This window comes from Typopeltis vanoorti, chromosome 11 (genome assembly GCF_054136105.1).
Source record: "Typopeltis vanoorti isolate ZY-2024b chromosome 11, IOZ_Tvanoo_1.0, whole genome shotgun sequence".
NCBI classification, from domain to species: Eukaryota; Metazoa; Arthropoda; class Arachnida; order Uropygi; family Thelyphonidae; genus Typopeltis; species Typopeltis vanoorti.
The window spans coordinates 29240667-29259939 of NC_143559.1; the positions used below are offsets into that span (position 1 = coordinate 29240667).

General features: G+C 35.2%; 1 protein-coding gene across 1 annotated transcript in view; it reads right to left on the bottom strand.

Moving 5' to 3' along the window:
* LOC150101406 (1-phosphatidylinositol 4,5-bisphosphate phosphodiesterase-like) overlaps positions 1-19273 on the bottom strand; it is a 675244-nt gene that overhangs the window by 158527 nt on the left and 497444 nt on the right. The window contains exon 21 of the mRNA XM_090400793.1: positions 15593-15860. Within this exon, the coding sequence (XP_090256919.1) occupies positions 15593-15860 (268 nt within the window). The remainder of the gene's footprint in view (positions 1-15592; positions 15861-19273) is intronic.

The window sequence follows — 19273 nt, forward strand, 5'->3', positions numbered from 1 at the left end:
CAGGACAGATAATCAACTTATTGATAATCAAGATTCTGTAGTCCCAAGCTTAATCAATGAACATAAAAGTCAAAAGCATAGCCTTAATCCCTGAAAGGAAAATTTTCATCTATTATAGGGTTTTTATATATAGACACAGTCTTCCTGTAATCGGGTTTTTAATTCCTTTACAGAACTGAAAGAAGGGCTCTTTGTCATGGTTCCAATGTGTTTGCTTATTAGTCATAACATGACCTTTTTAGGGAAGTAGTCTAACCATTCCAGGCTACTTCTTTAAGAAATAATGCATAACAAATCAAGAAAGATATTCACCAGCAGGTGACATTTATTACTAAGTGGCCTTATGGTCACATTTCATTTTCCATACAATTTTTGATATTGTACAATTTTTTTTAAATTTCTGAATATGATTCCTTCCCATGAAAGGCTTTTAGCTTGTATACATAAGTATTACAGGTAGGTTAAGGTTTAGATACTCAAGAAATGCTGTTGTTCTAGAAATCAATGTAGTAGTTTTCAAGCCACTTCAGGCCTTCAGTAAGCATGATGGTGACTTCACCATGAATAATAAAATTCACTATCTCGATATTCCATGGCCAATGTGAGATATAAACCAATGACTATGGTTGAAGAATGGATATACTAATTTGGCCAACAAGACTTACAAGTGCTGACAGTGAATGGAAAGAAAATCCATTATTGTAAGATGAGAAGCCTGTGCTATCTTTTCCATACATGTAAAGCAAATGAACAAATCTTAGTAATAGTAGTAGTGCTACAGAAAGAGCTGAGAAGAACGTGGAAATGATTGCAATTGATAACATACTAGAGGTACCTATATCTCCAGATGGTGGACTAATGATAATAATGATTACACAGTAAATAATTTCCGAAGACTATAATAAATTTAGTTTAATTCTTTATCCAAGTGTAAGCAAACAAAGTTTGCACCTGAAGTATTATCAGGACTGAGGCAACTCGTTGTAAAGGTGGACCAAGCTCTCATCACTCCTTGTCTTAGTATCTCCCATAATGCAAAGCACATCTCCTTGCGGACATGTATAATGCTATGCATTAAGGGAAGGGCCACTACCTAGACTGGTTTCGACCTTTATTGAGGTCTCGTCAGTGGGAGCCATACCCAGAGGGTAGTGATACCAAGGTGGAAGCAATGGAGAAGTCAATTTACCTATACGAGTTGCCAAAAGGTGTCTCACCTTATTATTAAATTATTCTGGATTTAGAGAAAGATGTTGGAAGTTTTTTTTTCCCACTTGGTTAAACTATAATAAATTTAGTTTAATCCTTTATCAAAGTGTAAGCAAACAAAGTTTGAGCCTGAAGTATCTTCAGGACTGAGGCAACTCGTGGTAAAGGCGGACCAAGATCTCATCACTCCTTGTCTTAGTATCTCCCATAATGCAAAGCACATCTCCTTGTGGATATAATGCTATTCATTAAGGGAAGGGCCACTACCCAGACTGGTTTTGACCTTTATTGAATGTTCAAGTACAGATCAAACACCAAAAACTCAGCATTGTTCTCCTCAGTAACAGGCACACCCTGCCACTGAGAAGAAGTCTCAGCATTGGCTCTACCCTGTGGCAGGCTCACCCCACCACCGAGCAGAGCCACTCATTTGCTCATATGTCATCTGGGGGGGGGGGGAGAGGTAACAGCAACAGCTGAGCCTCAGTTAAATCTTCATGGGCTACAGTATTGCCATTCATCACCCAAGCCTCCAACCGGTTATGACCTTTACTGAGGTCTCGTAAGTGGGAACCAGATCCAGAGGTGGGGATGCCAGAGTGGAAGCAATGGAGAAGTCATATTTACCTATACGAGTTGCCAAAAGGTGTCTCACCTTATTATTAGATTACTCTGGATTTAGAGAAAGATGTTGGAAGTTTTTTCCCGCTTGGTTAGACTATAATAAATTTAGTTTAATCCTTTATCCAAGTGTAAGCAAACAAAGTTTGCACCTGAAGTATCTTCAGGACTGAGGCAACTCGTGGTAAAGGTGGACCAAATTCTCATCTCTCCTTGTCTTAGTATCTCCCATAATGCAAAGCACATCTCCTTGTGGACATGTATAATGCTATGCATTAAGTATCTGCAGTCCTGAAGATACTTCAGGAGCAAATTTGGTTTGCTTATACTTGGATAAAGGATTAAGCTAAATTTATTAAAGTTCTCTAAATCCAGAGTAATTTAATAATAAGGTGAGACACCTTTTGGCAACTCGTATAGGTAAATATGACTTCTCCATTGTTTCAACCTTGATATCACTACCTCTGTGTCTGGCTCCCACTGACGAGACCTTAATAAAGGTCAAAACCGGTCTGGGTAGTGGCCCTTCCCTTAATGCATAGCATTATACATGTCTGCAAAGAGATGTGCTTTGCATTATGGGAGATACTAAGAAGTGATGAGAGCTTGGTCCACCTTTACCATGAGTTGCCTCAGTCCTGAAGATACTTCAGGCGCAAACTTTGTTTGCATACACTTAGATAAAGTATTAAACTAAATTTATTATAGTCTAACGAAGCGGGGAACAAAAAAACTTCCAACAATTTCAGAAGAAATTTGACAGTATCGACCAGAAAGTGACATTAGCATTGCTAGAATCCTATAGAATTGATTGAAAACTGATAGTTACATTCATGACTTATTTTTCATGGTATTAACAACACCACACACACGTTTATCACAAAGATGTTTTATTAACGCTTATATTTCGCTGATTTTCAACTCAGCATCATCAAAGCACAACACACTTGTATACGCGACAGTGAGTGAGTGAAACAATATAATTGCAAAAGACAAAAGATCTAAAGTCCTATTTTTGACGCCCTCTAAAGGAGGGAAAAAAAAAAAGCAGCTATCCAGGAGTTTTTCTTAGGATAACCATCCCAAATTTTTGGCAAATTAATGCAACCATATTTGTTAAGGTTGGGAGAATTCTTCAAAGCCATTGCTGACTCAAAAAATAATCTTTCAGATCTATAACGACTGCTAAATAGCACATTCGTTTTCCTCCATCTAATCCTGTGTGAAGGAGTGTGCAAAGTGTGGTCTGCCAGTCCCAACTTGCCATAGTAATAGAAGTGAATGTATCTTTCATGTTCTTCCAGGCAGATGTTCACTAATCTTCCTGTTTGCCCATAATAGGCCAAGTCACAGTCACAAGGAACTTGATACACTCCTGGGTGTGCTAAAGGGTGAAGTTTATCCTTAGGCGAGCAGATCAGAGTTGCCAGCTTGACATGAGGTTTGAAAGTGGTACGAAGGCCATGTTTCAGCAATACTCTGGCTATCTTTTCCGATATACCTCTGATATAGGGAATAGAAATGGTCATGTTGTATTCTTGTGTATTAGAGAAGGGCAGAGTAATGGGCCTATGTAGTATTTTATCTATTTTGTAGGGATTGTAGCTGTTGGCTAAGAACATATGACGCAGGTACTGGAGTTCAGTGGTCAGAGCTGTATCGTTAGAACAAATGGCTCTGGCTCTCTGTGTAAGTGTTTTTAAAATGCCGTACTGTTGGACCGGATGATGATGTGATTGTTTATGTAGGTATCTTCCTGTGTGTGTAAGCTTTCTGTAAATAGAAAAGGATAGTGATCCATCTGAAAGGCGAGTGACTAATGTGTCAAGAAATTGTAAACAATTATTTGATTCTTTTTCTACTGTGAAGTGAATTTTGGGGTGTTGTCCATTTAGGTAGGTGACAAAAGCATCCAAAGTGTCATGTCCATGGGGCCAGATGGCAAACACATCATCTACATAGCGTAACCACACTTGTGGCTTGTATGTAGCTGTGGTAAGTACTTTGTTTTCAAAGTGTTCCATGTAAAAATTTGCTAACAGGGGAGAGAGGGGGGAACCCATAGCAGTACCATTAATCTGTTTGTAGAATTTTCCGCCCCACGTAAAGTAACCTGCATTCATGGTAAATTGAAATAATTCAAAAATATCAGGGGGAAATTTAGACTTGATTAAATCAAGAGTGTCTATAAGTGGTACATTGGTAAATAAGGAGGTGACATCGAAACTAACCATTATGTCTGAATCTTTTAGGATTATATTTTTAACCAGTGTTTTGAAATGGATTGAATTTTTTTACAAAAGTAGAGGAGTTGCCAGTAAGGAGGGCAAGCGACTTGGCTAAATGCCGGGCCAGTTTATGTGGGACTATCTATGCTATCGACTATGGGGGGTAGAGGGATATTAGTTTTGTGGATTTTTGGTAATCCATAAATACAGGGTGGTTTAATATGAATTGATTTTATTTTCCTGATGATTTCTTTGGGCCATAATGTCACTTTTTTCAGTAATTTTCAGACTTTTTTCTTTTGACATCGTAGGATCTCGATGTATAATTTGATATGTGGAACTGTCACATATGAGATCTTGCATTTTTCTGTTATACTCTTCTTGATTCATGATAACTGTTGCATTTCCTTTATCGGCTTTTGTAATAATACTATTTTTATTATTATATAACTTTTTTAGGGCAGTTATTTGCTTATGTGGCACGTTGACGTATCTAAGCCAGATTGGGTGTTGAATAAACAAACAACACAAACGCATACAGTTCACAACTGAGATTGAAAAACAGAACCCACTTCCGTTTCTAGATACACTTGTGACACATCTTCCTTGTGGCAATCTTTCCTTCACTGTTTACCGGAAACTGACACATACTGGCCAATATATACGCATAAACTCCTAGTACCACCCAACACAAAAACTAGGTGTAATCAATACTTTAAAAAAACAGGGCTCTGAAGATCTGCTCCAGTGAACATGCACTGAAAGACGAATTTAAAGTTATCAGCAATGCATTTCAAAAAAATGGTTACAGCCAAAACACTATTAATAAAATTCTCTACAAGACCTCAATAAAAAACAAAGACAAACCAGACTACAATAAAACTATAACCATTCCTTACATTAAAGGGACATCAGATAAAATAAACAGAATACTACAAAAATACAACCTCAAAGCCACCTTTAAACCTCCTGCAAAATTAACAATCTTACTCAACTCATCCAAAGACCCATTCCTCCACGTGCACCCTAGAATATACTGTATTTATTGCACCTGTAACATACCATATATAGTGGAAATAGGATGCACAATTCCTATCAGACAAAAAGAACATAAACGACACATTAAATATAATAACTATGGTGAAACTGGCCTTTCTGATCATGCCCTGAATACCTTACATAGAATTGACTGGAAAAGCACTAGTTGTCTACATCAACCAAAACATGGTATGAACACAATTATTATCAACCACCCCGATCTGAACAATAACGATGGTCTAAAAATCCCAAACACATGGAAGGCACATATTCGACCCACAGAACCTTCCTCTCTAAGAGTAACAATAAACAGGACCATAGATAATCCAGGATCCTAAATCAAAAATAACAATTGTAATGTTAAAAATAGGACATCATTGTTACTGAAAGAAAACTATCTATAAGAAAGAATGTTTATTCATGTTATAAAAAATATAATTTAGCTTGATGTAGTTTCTAAATAATAATTTTTTTTTTTCACTAGAGGTCATGCCAGTAGAATAACCTATAATCAAATCATTGTTTCTGTAGCTTACTGTATGTAATGTAACTTGGCTTGTCCTGTATATTTGTATGTGCTCCAGATAATGATCTTAATATGAAGATCGAAACGTCGGAAAATTAAGAGTTTTTTTTTTTATAACATGGTTGTAAAGTCCATAATTTCTAAAATGAATGCTGATCACTGTACAACACTAAAAGAAAGGAGTATATCATCTCCTTTTTATTTGCAAATATCATCTCCTGTGGGGGGGGGGGAGGTTGATATTTGCATATCATCTTCCCCCCAAAGTGTGCGTGAACATTTTATATATATATATATATGTTGTATCATAAGGATCAGTCCTTGGTCCACTGTTATTCAATCTGTACATGAATGACATTGGGAAGGATTTGATAGGTGACATACGGCTATTTGCTGATAATGCAAAGATAGAGAGAAATATGGCTGATATGCATTACTTGGAGAATGATTTCAATAGGCTGGAATTATGGGCAGTGAAAATGGATGTCAGTTCAATGTCAGTAAATGGAAAGCCATGCATTTTGGCATGATTAGATATCCAATGTTGTATTATATTGGTGGGATTATGCTAGAGCAAATCGATCAGGCTAGGGATCTTGGAGTGTTAGCAGATAGGAAGTTGAAGTTCAGGGGTCAAGTAGCAAAGACTGCAAATACAACTCAAAAGATGATTGCAATACTGAAATGAACTTTGACATGTAAAGATAAAAGGAGGTAATTAGCCTCTTTACAAGGCCTTGATAAGACCTCTTATGGGCTATTGTACATAGGTATGGTCTCCTCATTTCCAGTGATTCTGATACCATGGAGAGAGAGAGCAAAGTAGAGTGCTAAAAATGATATCTGGATTGTGGGATATTGATTATGAAGACAGATTGCGAATTTGAAGACTGCAGACACTAGTAAACAGGAGAAGGGTGACAAGACTGAGACTTACAAACTTCTAAAGGGATCATAGAGGATTTCAATTGATTTCATTTCATTTCATTTTATGGAGGGTGGGGAAAGGACGAGAGGACATCCTTGGAAGCTGAGAATGAATGCAGTCAAGAAAGAGGTGAGAGCTAGATTTTTCTCTCATAGAGTGGAATGGATTGCATTGGATGCTGTGTGTGAAACTACAGCTGGTGTGTGTAGTATGTGGCCTCCCTCGATGAGTCTCTGACTCCCTGCAGGTCTCTCTTAATAATAATAGGTCTGTGTGTGGTAATGGTGGAGTAAGCTAAATGCACTTTACATCTTCCAAAAATGTTAATATCTTGGGGATATATTAAACTGATAAGAACAGTTACACTTTTTTGCTTTTCAGCTGAGATAAGACTGTGGTATTTGATACAAGCTACAAGATATTAAAGTGATTTTTGAAAGGAGATGAAGTACTTGGGACTTGCTCCACCTCTGCCATGACTTACCTGGTATTGTACAGCCTTAGTCCCCTCAGTGTACTGCTCCTCAGCCTTATATATATATATTTGATGCAATGGATTTACTTGGCTATATGACGTAATTAAAGAAATTTAATGACTAGAAGCCAAGATACACCAAAACAGAAAAAAAAAATTATTATATGAATGCACAACTTCAAATGTCAGCAATATGTCTGCAAGTTCATTTATAGCTGTTATTCTATAGTAATATATAATTTTTGTATTTCTCTTTTCATGTTATACACTCGAGAAGTTCTAAGAAGATGAAACTAGTTATGCACTCAAATAATAGTCTTTTTCTATTTTGATATCTCTCAGCTTATATATATATATATATTGTGTGTGTGTGTGTGTGTGTGTGTGTGTGTGTGTGTGTGTGTGTGTGTGTGTGTGTGTGTGTGTGTGTGCTGCATCGAGATGTAAAATGTATTTTTTATTGTGGGTTGTAGTCAGAAATCCTAGAACAGTGCCTGAAAAACACTAGGATTTTTCTTGGCCTGACTGCCCATTTTCTATTCATACTGCATTTTTGTTGTCCTAATCAACCAAGTCACCTTCCTTGGCCTGAAATTTTTACTCCTCATGCAACTGATTATCATGCTTCATCTTATGCTGTCTCCATAAAGCCTTCTTTTCCAAGCTGCATGGTTAATCTCTTCATCCATCCATGCTTCTACCATATTCATCATTTTTATTTTCAAAATACATTCAGACATTATTGCTAATAAATAGCTCTTGAACAGTATCCAAGCAACATCTGTCTCCCTTTCACCCCAACACCGCTTTCCATTTGATGACTCCCAGTTGTCTCTTAAGTTTCTTATTTACCAGCTTTGTAGTTCCAGTTATATCCTTTCATCACAGAAGTTCTCATATGACTGGCTACAACCCCAGGTGAATAGACTGGGGTTGTAGCCAACTGGAGGATGGACACCTCATTCAACATAACATCTAATGATGTGATCATATCTATGATTCTCAATGCCTGTATCCTCCATTCTATATTGCCTAATACAGCTGTCTCATAATCACGCTTGCATTTGCTCTGTTAGCTTCTTTTTGCTCTACACTGGTTTCACTCCATTCCATATTTCCAATCATATTCTCAACACTGATATTCTCTAACATAACCTTCTGGCTGATACTATTCTCGATTTTATGCTCATCCTTATCTTCTAACCATTTGTCTAAAATTCACTCCTTATTCTCGATTCTCGTTTAATAACTAACAGTCTATCAAAATATCATACTTTCTGCAAATCCATACCTTTTAACTTCTCTTGTTCACTCTCACAACAAACACAATCTCCACACTCCCTCATATATACATGCATGCATACTACACCCACAAAAACCATCTTCAAAATATCTATACCACTCACCACATGTGATTCTTTCACTGCATATCATGATTCTCATTCTCATTGCATTTTGCCTTCATTTCCTCAAAATATAATCATACTATCATGACTAAACCTACTGACAACTTAGACTAAAACATTCCATTTCATTTATCATTAATAAATAAAAGTCCACAGCAATGCATACAATTTAACCAGCATTGCAAAACACTAAGCTTATTCATTTTAGAAATTATGGACTTTACAACCGTGTTATAAATATCTATTTTAATTTCCTGATGTTTCAACGTTCATATTAAGGTCATCGTCTGGAGTATATACAAATATACAAGGACAAGCTGAGTTATATTTCACACAGTAAGCTAAAGAAACAATGATTTGATAACCAGTTATTATACTGGCATGACCTCTAGTAAAAAAAATAAAAAAATAAATAATTAATTTAAAAAAATACAGATAAAATTACAAATTAATTAATTATTTAGAAACTACATCAAAGCTAAATTCTATTTAAGATAACATGAGAGAAACATTTTTCTTATACTGTATTGACTGCATCGCTTGTGGGTCGAATCTCCATGAATCACCGATGCAATCAATACAGTAGGTTGAAGATTCATGTTTCTGGTTTGATCAATCAACTGGCTTTTTTAAAACGTTGTAGAGACAGCAATATCATTCCAAATTGCATCAAACTAAAGAGAAAATTTACCTCAACAAAGGCACAACAAATATACCACCGCATGGAGAAAGCATTACTCAGAGAACAGATCCAGGCTACAAGAAAAAACTTGGCCATTACTCAACCAGATACACAATGTAAAATCAGAACTTTCAAGTTACTTGAATGCAGATATCTGGATTATCCTCAAAAAGATTATGGACAACACGGCAAACCATATCCTTCAAACTAAGAAAGAAAATCTCATATCTAAATTTCATAGACTAAAAGATCGACAAAACCAACGGACATATTTGAATTTCTTCACAGTGAATGCTAACAACCAACCAGCAGCAAGAAACAACAGGAGTCACCAATTGCCTGCAGGTAACAGTAATGTAATTAACCTATCCTTAAACAAAGATGAACTCTCGCTACTCAGCAATGGTCTAAATTTTGCCGTAACACCCGGATCGATGAAAAACTGGATTTTATTTGTAACATTAAAAGATGCTTAAGATTCATCCCAAATAACATAGCAGATAAAATACGTTTAGAAACTGTCAGCATTTTAATTTAAATCATGAGAAAACAATAACAAGCAACTTAACGAAACACAAATTAACAGCAGTGAAATCATTAAAATCAAATCCAAACATCGTAATAACTAGAGCCGATAAAGGAAGTGGCACTGTTATTTTCAAATGAACCACTTATTTAGAAAAAATGAATCTGCTAGTCTCGGACAACAGTACATACCAACTTGTTAACTATGACACAACCAATAGAATAAAAAAGAAAACAGAGAAACTACTTAAATCAATTACTACATGGCCCGAAGATACAGTAAAAAAATTACTTCTGCACTACACTCGTTCCCTGAAAAAAAAAAAAAAGGTCTACCAAAAATACACAAACAAAACACACCACTCTGGCCGACAGTCTAAGGTATAGACAGCGAATTATCACCTAGCCAAGAAATTAACGGCAACACTCAAGGAGTTGGTAGGTCATTCCACCCTCCTATATCAGAAACACACAACACTTCATAAACATAATCAAAGACATTACATCAGAAAAAGATGATTTATTTTTTAAAGACATTACATCAGAAAAAGAGACATCAAAACATCAGTTTTGATGTCTCTTCCCTCTTTACGAATGTCCCAATCAATGACACAATCCTTCTTTTACAGAACAAATTCCATCCAGATATAACGACGCTCTTTGGCCATGTATTACGTTCTGGTTATTTTGTATGGCAAAACACTTTCTACCTACAAAAAGAAGGCACAGCCATGGGCTTGCTGTATACCCCCCCCCCCCTTCCATTGCTAACTTTTATATGGAACATTTTGAGCAACATGCTCCAGATTCCTCTCCTTTAAAACACAAAGTCTGGCTTAGATACATTGACGATGTTTTCATGATCTGGCCCCATGGCTGCCAGACACTAGACACTTTCCTTAGCCACCTAAACAAACAACACAAATGCATACAGTACACAATTGAGATTGAAAAAACAGAACACACTTCCGTTTCTAGATACACTTGTCACATGTCTTCCTTCTGGCAGTCTTCCCTTCACTGTTTACCGGAAACTGACCCATATGGGCCAATATATACATAAACTCCTACCACCACCCAACACAAAAACTAGGTGTCATTAATACTCTAAAAAACAGACCTTTGAAGATCTGCTCCAATGAACAAGCGCTGAAAGACGAATTTATCAGCAATACTTCCTAAAAAATGGTTACAGTCAAAACACTATTAACAAAATTCTCTACAAGACCTCAATAAAAAACAAAGATAAACCAGACTACAATAAAACTATAACTATTCCTTGCATTAAAGGGACATCAGATAAAATAAACGGAATACTACAGAAATACAACCTCAAAGCCACCTTTAAACCTCCTGCAAAATTAAAAATCTTACTCAACTCATCCAAAGATCCACTCCCTCCGCTGGCCCACTCTGGAGTATACCATATTTATTGCACCTGTAATCTACCACATATAGGGGAAACAGGACACATGATTTCTATCAGACAAAAGGAACATAAACAACACATTAAATATAATAACTATGGTGAAGCTGGTCTTTCTGATCATGCCCTGGACACCTTACATAGAATTGACTGGAAAAACACCAGTTCTTTACATCACACCACAACATGGTATGAACGCAAATTTAAGGAAGCCTGTGAGATTCTTATCAAACACCCCAATCTGAACAATAATGATGGCCTAAAAATCCCAAGCATATGGAAGGCACATATTCTATCCATGAAACCTTTCTCCTCAAGAGTTAACAATAAACAGGACTGTAGATAATCCTGAATCCTAAATCTAATATAACTTTGTAATGTTAAAAATAAGACATCATTGTTACTGTAAGAAAACTATCTATAAGAAAGAATGTTTCTCTCATGTTATCTTAAATAGAATTTAGCTTTGATGTAGTTTCTAAATAATTAATTAATTTATAATTTTATCTGTATTTTTTAAATTAATTATTTATTTTTTTATTTTATTTTATTTTTTTCACTAGAGGTCATGCCAGTAGAATAACCGGTGATCAAATCATTGTTTCTTTAGCTTGCTGGGTGAAATGTAACTCAGCTTGTCCTTGTATATACTCCAGATGATGACCTTGATATGAAAGTCGAAACGTCGGGAAATTAAAATAGTTATTTATAACGGTTGTAAAGTCCATAATTTCTAAAATGAATGCTGAGCACCGTGCAACACTAAAAAAAATGACACTAAGCTTATCATGGTTTTAGTAGTTCTACCAGTTGTCATCCTCCTATGCAACTTGTTTGTTCGCATTTTTATTATTATTATTATTTGGGTGGGGATGGGGCCTTAGTAAGTAAATGACAATCTCTCATTAATGATGCATCTCTCGTTATGCAATACGTACTCACATGTATGTATGTGGGTCTATGCATTTTTGCTATTTTTTAAATGAAAAGTCCTGTAATTATAACAAAGAATTATCATACAGTTGGCTGTGTAATGTCTTTATAATGTCGATGATCCAACACACACACACACAACTATACATAGTGATCTCTCAATTATCCACCCATGGAATAACTATCCTTCTCAGTTAATCTGTCCATTGTGTTAGCATGTCATCTGAATCCTACAACAGCAACTCTACACTTCATGAACTTTATCCATTAACTGTATCCAATATCATTTCTGATATCGGATAATTTAGAAGTTATATATTTATGATGGATTTATATGAGGAATCAAATTTATATGTGGTATGTCTTGCATAAACTATCCTAGTAAAAAATTGTCATGCTAGTAAAATAACTGACCACAGACACACTCAGGGCTGGTACTACTGCATAGGAAAACTGGGCATTTGAGCAAGGTGGGAAATTTTCATAAATTTATACAAAATTTTCAGGCATATTATTTTTTAAATATTTTTTATTTATATTACACAGCGCGAGTTTATATTATATAAATTTATATTTATATAAAATATTTATATATTTTAACTATTTATATTTATAGTTTATATTTATATTAAGTGGCATATAGTGACATGGCGTGCCTAACTTCATAGGGAAGCATTTGACAAATCTTGTTAATTATGTCGGAAGAAAACGGTTATTGGGGGCTCGATACCGAAAAAGAAAAGCAGAAAAAGATGCAAATATTAAAAAAAATGAGTGGTTCCTTGAGTAAATTCTTAAAATCAGATAATTCTGATAGTGTTGGTGAAATAGTTGCTTCAACTTCACAAAGTCGAGAAACTAATGAGAAAAACGTAACATTCGAAATTACGGAAGAACCAATCTCCGAAATCGCCAGTTTTCAAAGTGTTGGAAGAAAAGCAAAATACAGAATCACAAGAATTTACAAGCACTAGTGCTGCTAACGAAACTCAAAGAAGTGAAATTTTGTATGATCCTGCAGAATGGCCTCAGATAATTAATGATTCATTTAGATTGTTCATAGTAGAGAAGGGACCGGTACAAATTGGCAACTCTGATGAAGAAAATAAATTTAATTTTCTTGCAGAAAATTAAATCGTGGTCGCTGTTTCAAACCATCATATTACAAAAGACGATTACATAATGGGAAAGTAGTGTGAAGATCTTGGTTAATATATTCCCATAAAAACAATAGGGTGTTTTGCTTTTGTTGTAAGCTTTTTTCGACTATTCAAATTGCGTTGAGAATAGGTAACAGTGACTGGAAACATTTATTAGAAATTTTAACTGACCATGAAAACAGCAAGAGTCATTTAATAGCTCATAACAAATGGATAGGATTAGAAGTTAGAGTAAAGTCTGAAACAACTATTGATGCGACCAAACAGAGAATCCTGAATGAAGAAGTGTGCCACTGGCAAAATGTATTGGAACAGCTTTTGGCAATTGTGCAATTTTTAGGACAGTAGTGTTTATCCTTTCGTGAATCATCATATAAACTCTACAAACACACAAACGATACTTTTTTAAAACTGGTGGAATAAATAGCAAAATTTAAATCAATACTGTCCAAACATATATTGAGAATTCAAGGCAAACAAATCATTCAACATTATTTGGGCAAAGATATAAAAAATAAACTCATTCATTTGGTAGGAAAGAACATAAAACAGAATATATTACGTAGGATAAGAAACTCAAAATATTATAGTATTATTGTAGACTGTACAAGCGATATTAGTCATCTGGAACAAATGTCTATCATTTTGCGATACGTCTCAATAAATAAGGAAAATGAGCAAAAAAAGTAGAAATTTGTGAGAGTTTTTTGGGATTTGTACCAGTTAGTACTTCCACTGGAGCTGCATTATTTCAAGTAATAATCGAACAATTGGAAGTAAATGGCTTTTCAATTGATAATTTCAGAAGACAGGGTTATGACAATTGCTCAAACATGAAAGGGAAAAATTCTGGCATTCAAAAACGCATTGTTGATATTAATTTTCGAGCCTTTTTTATTCCATGCAGTTGCCATTCTCTTAACCTGATAGTAAACAATGCAGTAATGTCATCAAAAGAAGCAATTTCATGTTTTGATCTCATACAAAAATTATATGTATTTTTTTCTGGTTCACACAGATGGGATATATTAAAGAAACATAGTAAATGAACATTAAAACCACTATCTGCTATGGGAAAGAGGTATAGAAGCCATTCGTCCCATTCAACATCAACCGGGATATATATGACTCTTTATTGGAAATCGCTGCTGACAAGCATATGGATAAAATGGCTAGCATGAAGCTGAATGTCTAGCATTGAAATTGCAGAATTTTTAATATCTCTGTTCTATTGTTACTTGGCATAACATTTTAAACCATATTAATAATGTCAGTAAAATGCTACAACAAATTAATATAAATATTTTGGCAACTGTATGTGAGTTAAAACAAGTTATACTTTATTTAGAAAGACACCGATCAGCAAAGGCTTCGAAAATACCTTGAAAGAAGCAAAAGGTTCGCAGATCAGTTGGATATTGCAGCAGAATTTGCAATTACTCCGTCTGTGATACCAAGGAAAGCCAGAAGAGAATTTAACTATGAATCAGAAGATATGCCAATACAAGATCCCATAACAAAATTCAAAGTGGATTTTTTTTTTTTTCAATGTGCTCGACATAGCGTTAAATTCGGTAAAAGAGAGATTTCAACAAATTCAAACGCATAGTAGATATTTTCATTTTTATATGACATTCACAAATTACAAGAAATTGAGAAAAGTGATTTTGTTTTGAAATGTAAAAATTTAGAAAGTGCCTTATCTGATCACACCAAAAATGTAAAAAATGTAAAAAATAAAAAAGATCCAATTCATCTGCAATAGAATTGGCAGATGAACTGGATGTTTTATCTAGCTCTGTTAAGAAAGGAAGCACACCCTTAGAAGTATTGATTTATGTAAGTCAACATGATTTATTCTCAAATGTGGCAGTGGCTTTGAGAATTTTAATAACATTACCAGTAAATGTTGCGAGCTCTGAAAGAAGCTTCTCCAAATTAAAATGAATTAAAAATTATCTTCGATCGTCGATGTCTGAACAACGATTTAGTGATTTGCAATCTATTTCCATAGAACACGAGCTTGGCACAAATTTAGATTTCAAGGAAATTGGTAAAGAATTTGCAGCCCAGTAAGCTTGTAAAGTACATTTTTAACATTTCTTAGCAGTGCCTTTTCGTTTTTGTGAGTGAAAATAACGAACAGTGAAACTATTGTAGTAATGTAAGTGAAATTAAAATATTTTAAATAAAATTAAAATTTAAACATTGGAAAATTTATTCCCACTTCTAATAGGCAAGGCATTTAAAAAAAAAAAATTTTTTTTTTCATTTTATGTAAGGGGGGGGGGGGATAAGGGGCGTCAAATGCATGTCTTTCCCCGGGCGGCATAAACTCTAGCGCCGGACCTGGCCACACTACAATGGTTATTAAATAGTATCCTTTAGTCTAATTTTTTTAAAAAAATATACTTATTTATGGAATAAAAACTAACTTTTCTAAAAACAAATGGCTCTTCATTATAAACTGGATTTAGTCCATTGGCAGGAACCATTCTAGTACGAAACTCTTTTCTTATGGTGTCAGTGGGAAGCCCATACATATCAACCTCAACATATGTGCCAACCTTTTTGTCCGATAAAAACTGGCCGGAGATCACTCGCACTGAGCACTGTGCAGCAATAACACCATCAACTGGTGATTCAGCAAAAGGATCAAATGTTTTATCTAATCTCCTCATGAAGTCTGGCTTCAGAAGATAACTGTATAAAAAAAGAGAAAAACTCACTAAATGAAATACACATGTCAAATGTATAAAAAAGAAGCATTAAAAAAGGCACATCACTGTAAACAGTCATCTGAACTCAGATTGACTTTGAGAACAATGGAAAACAATTTTAGAATATTTTTTATCCATTTGAAATTAAGTAAAATGGAGGAAACTGTAAATAATAGTGTAGATCTCCTGCAATGAGTCTTTAAGACTCATTGCAGGAGGTCTACACTATTATTGTGGAGTCTTAAAATTTTACACTATTATTGTGGAGTCTTTAATACTCCATAGAGATGCTTAAAACAATAAGATCTGTAAATAAAAACTGCAACCAAAATCTACAGATAGTAATATATGTATATGAGGTTTCTATATTTTTTTTGTGGACTCCTCATTCTTTATTGATAACTGAGCTGAACTTCACTAAACTGATGCATTCTGTTCTGCATAACATTATTATTACCCCAAGACCCCATGGAGTCAAAGACTCATCTGGGAACATGTTATGTATGTATGTATGTATGTATGTGTGTTCATCTCAGATGATGGAATGAGTGTCAAATACAAGTGATAAGTAAAACTGAAAAGTGTGGGTCAAGTGCAATTAGACTACTAGTGTTTTTACTAATATTAGGATTAGGTCATGGCCATAAATTTACTTCCAGAGATGGCCTTTCATTCTTACTTCTTAACTTCATTATTGAAGGCGAGAAGTGAGATTGAGAATCCTATAAAATCTCCTCACTAACTTAAATGCCTCAGTCATAAATTGCCTCTACTTCATCTTATCTTAAATGTCTCTTTTTCTGCTTATCCACTAATTTCATCACTTTACACTTCAACTTCTAATATTCCAGAATCCATATGATTCCTTAGTTACTCTTCATTACTTACTCATCTTTGGATCCTCTCCAATTTCCACATCACAATGGAAATTGGATACAAAATATGTTCACAATAATCCTTGTATAGTATTATGTGATCAGTGTGTATAATGGTACAAGATAACTGATCTGAAGGTAATACCTCTCTGTCAACTATCATCCACCTTTTTGAAATGCACTTCCTTACAGTATACAGTTCTTTACAACACTGCAATCCAGAGTGCAAAATCTTGCACTCCACTTACATTAAAACTGAAACTCCATTCACTTGTCCATACTAAGTCTACTTAATCATCTTAAAAAGATCTAACATCTGCATCACTTCTTATAACTCCCCCCAGTTTTGCACTGTCAGCACATAACCATGAATACAGTGATGAGGATACATAGAAAACATCCAAAGAAGATTGACTAAGATGATAACTAGTCTTTGGAATGTGGAACATGAAGATAGATAGATGGAATATAATTTGCAGTCTTCGCATGAATAGGAGGGGACAGAGTATGACTGAGACATATAAGTTGGTAAGGGTAGTGTTATCTTACTGAGTTAATGTGGAAAAACATTTCATAGAATGGGAGGGAGGTAGAATAACAGGCCATCTCTGGAAACTGTATGAGGGGCAGAACAAGTGAATAAGAAACAGGCTTTTTGCATGGAGAGCAGCTAGTGAGTGGAATGCAGTCATGTTGAATAAGTTTAAAGCACAATTTGATGAGTTTTGTGTATGATGGTATGTAACCCCACCACACACACAATGAGTTTTTTGACTTCATGGAGGTCTGATGTTAATAATATTCAGATTACAAGTGTTTGCATTGAAAGAGTTACAAAAATTAAACAGTATCTTGTTACTGTAATAAGAAAAAAAGCAGTGACAAATTGAAATACCTAAACAGTAAGATTATCTTCCTTGGTGACCAACATTCATAATTCATTCATTCCGTAAGAGATGCAGAAGTATTCGCTGTTACTAATGGCCTAACACAAACTGTCCATCTGACAACCAACATATTAGATAATACTCATTATTCTTCAAACACTGAATTTTTTCTTAACAAGCTCCCTCTACAAATATACTGCAGATGTCAAGTCCGTTCTTATCAACCCCATCTATAACCTTATTGACGTTTCCTTTTCTATGGATCAACCTTCATCTAGCCAATCTCAACCTGTCCTCTGGCACTTCTTTTTTTTAGCAACAACTGTTCCAAAAGAAATTGTCAGATCAGGTGGATAAAATCTCTTCATTTCTTTCTATCGTCCTAAATTCTTCCTTTATGAACACCGTACTTTCATGAATACTGTGGAAATTGTCCTCCATGATTTATACACCGTTTTCAATAGCTGATTACTGTTTCTGCTCCCACAATCCAAACAGCTGCTCTAACTGAATCATTGAAATAATCTAGGCTGGAACGAGAGCTTTGACCCCCCCCCCCCCCAATGCCACTCTAACATCCACTTCTCCAAAGTGTGCCTAAGTAACCCAAGATAAAGCATATGTCAAATATATTCAACAGGTATATCAAATGAATCGAGTCAAAAACTCACCTTACCTTACAGCTTGCAACATTTAGAAAATTTGCTTCTCACTCTAATCCCATGCTAATGCTATTGGTGACAATTTCTACCCTTTTCTGATCCCCCCCCCTTTATATTAGAGGGCACTATGGTGACATCACCCAATGATAATGCTGACCTTCTTGACATAAGTCCTTTAGCGCTCTCATATAGACACCGAAGGAAACTTTTTTGCCATAGAATTACCAACAACACCACTGTATGTCTTCTTTGATCTTTAGCTAGAAAGGAATAATAAAAAAAAAAAAAAATCCTGATTAGGCTGCATATCAATAAGTCAACCAGTCTAAATGGTCTCCATTTAGGATGAGGAGAATATTTAGTCAAGCAGTCTAAATGGTCTCCACATCCTGCCAACTGTGCTTAAAATTTGCATTCTGAAGTTGCTTATTCAAGCTATCACCCTCATATGGTATTTATCCATCAACATGAAAGAAAGCTTATTAGCCAGGAGGTTGGAACTTATTATTATTATTATTAAGAGAGACCTCCAGGGAGTCAGGGACTAATTGAGGGAGATCACATACTACACACACACACACACACCAGCTATCATACTTATTCTTGAATTCATTCACACTGTTTGCACTCACAACATCCAACGGCAATTCATTCCAATCACGCACCACCCTCTGAGAGAAAAATCTAGCCCTCATCCCCTTCTTAGCAACCTTCATTCTCAGCTTCCAACGATGCCCAGTCGTCCTTTCCCCGCCCTCCATAAATCGAAAAATTTCATCAAGTGAAATCCTGTATGATCCTTTCAGAAGTTTGTAAGTCAATCATATCTCCCCTCTTTCTCCTGTTTCCTAGTGTCTGCAGTTTACAAATTCTCAATCTGTCTTCATAATCAGTATTCCACAATCCTGATATCATTTTTAACACTCTCCTTTGTAGTCTCTCCAATATATCAGAATCACAATGGAAACCAGG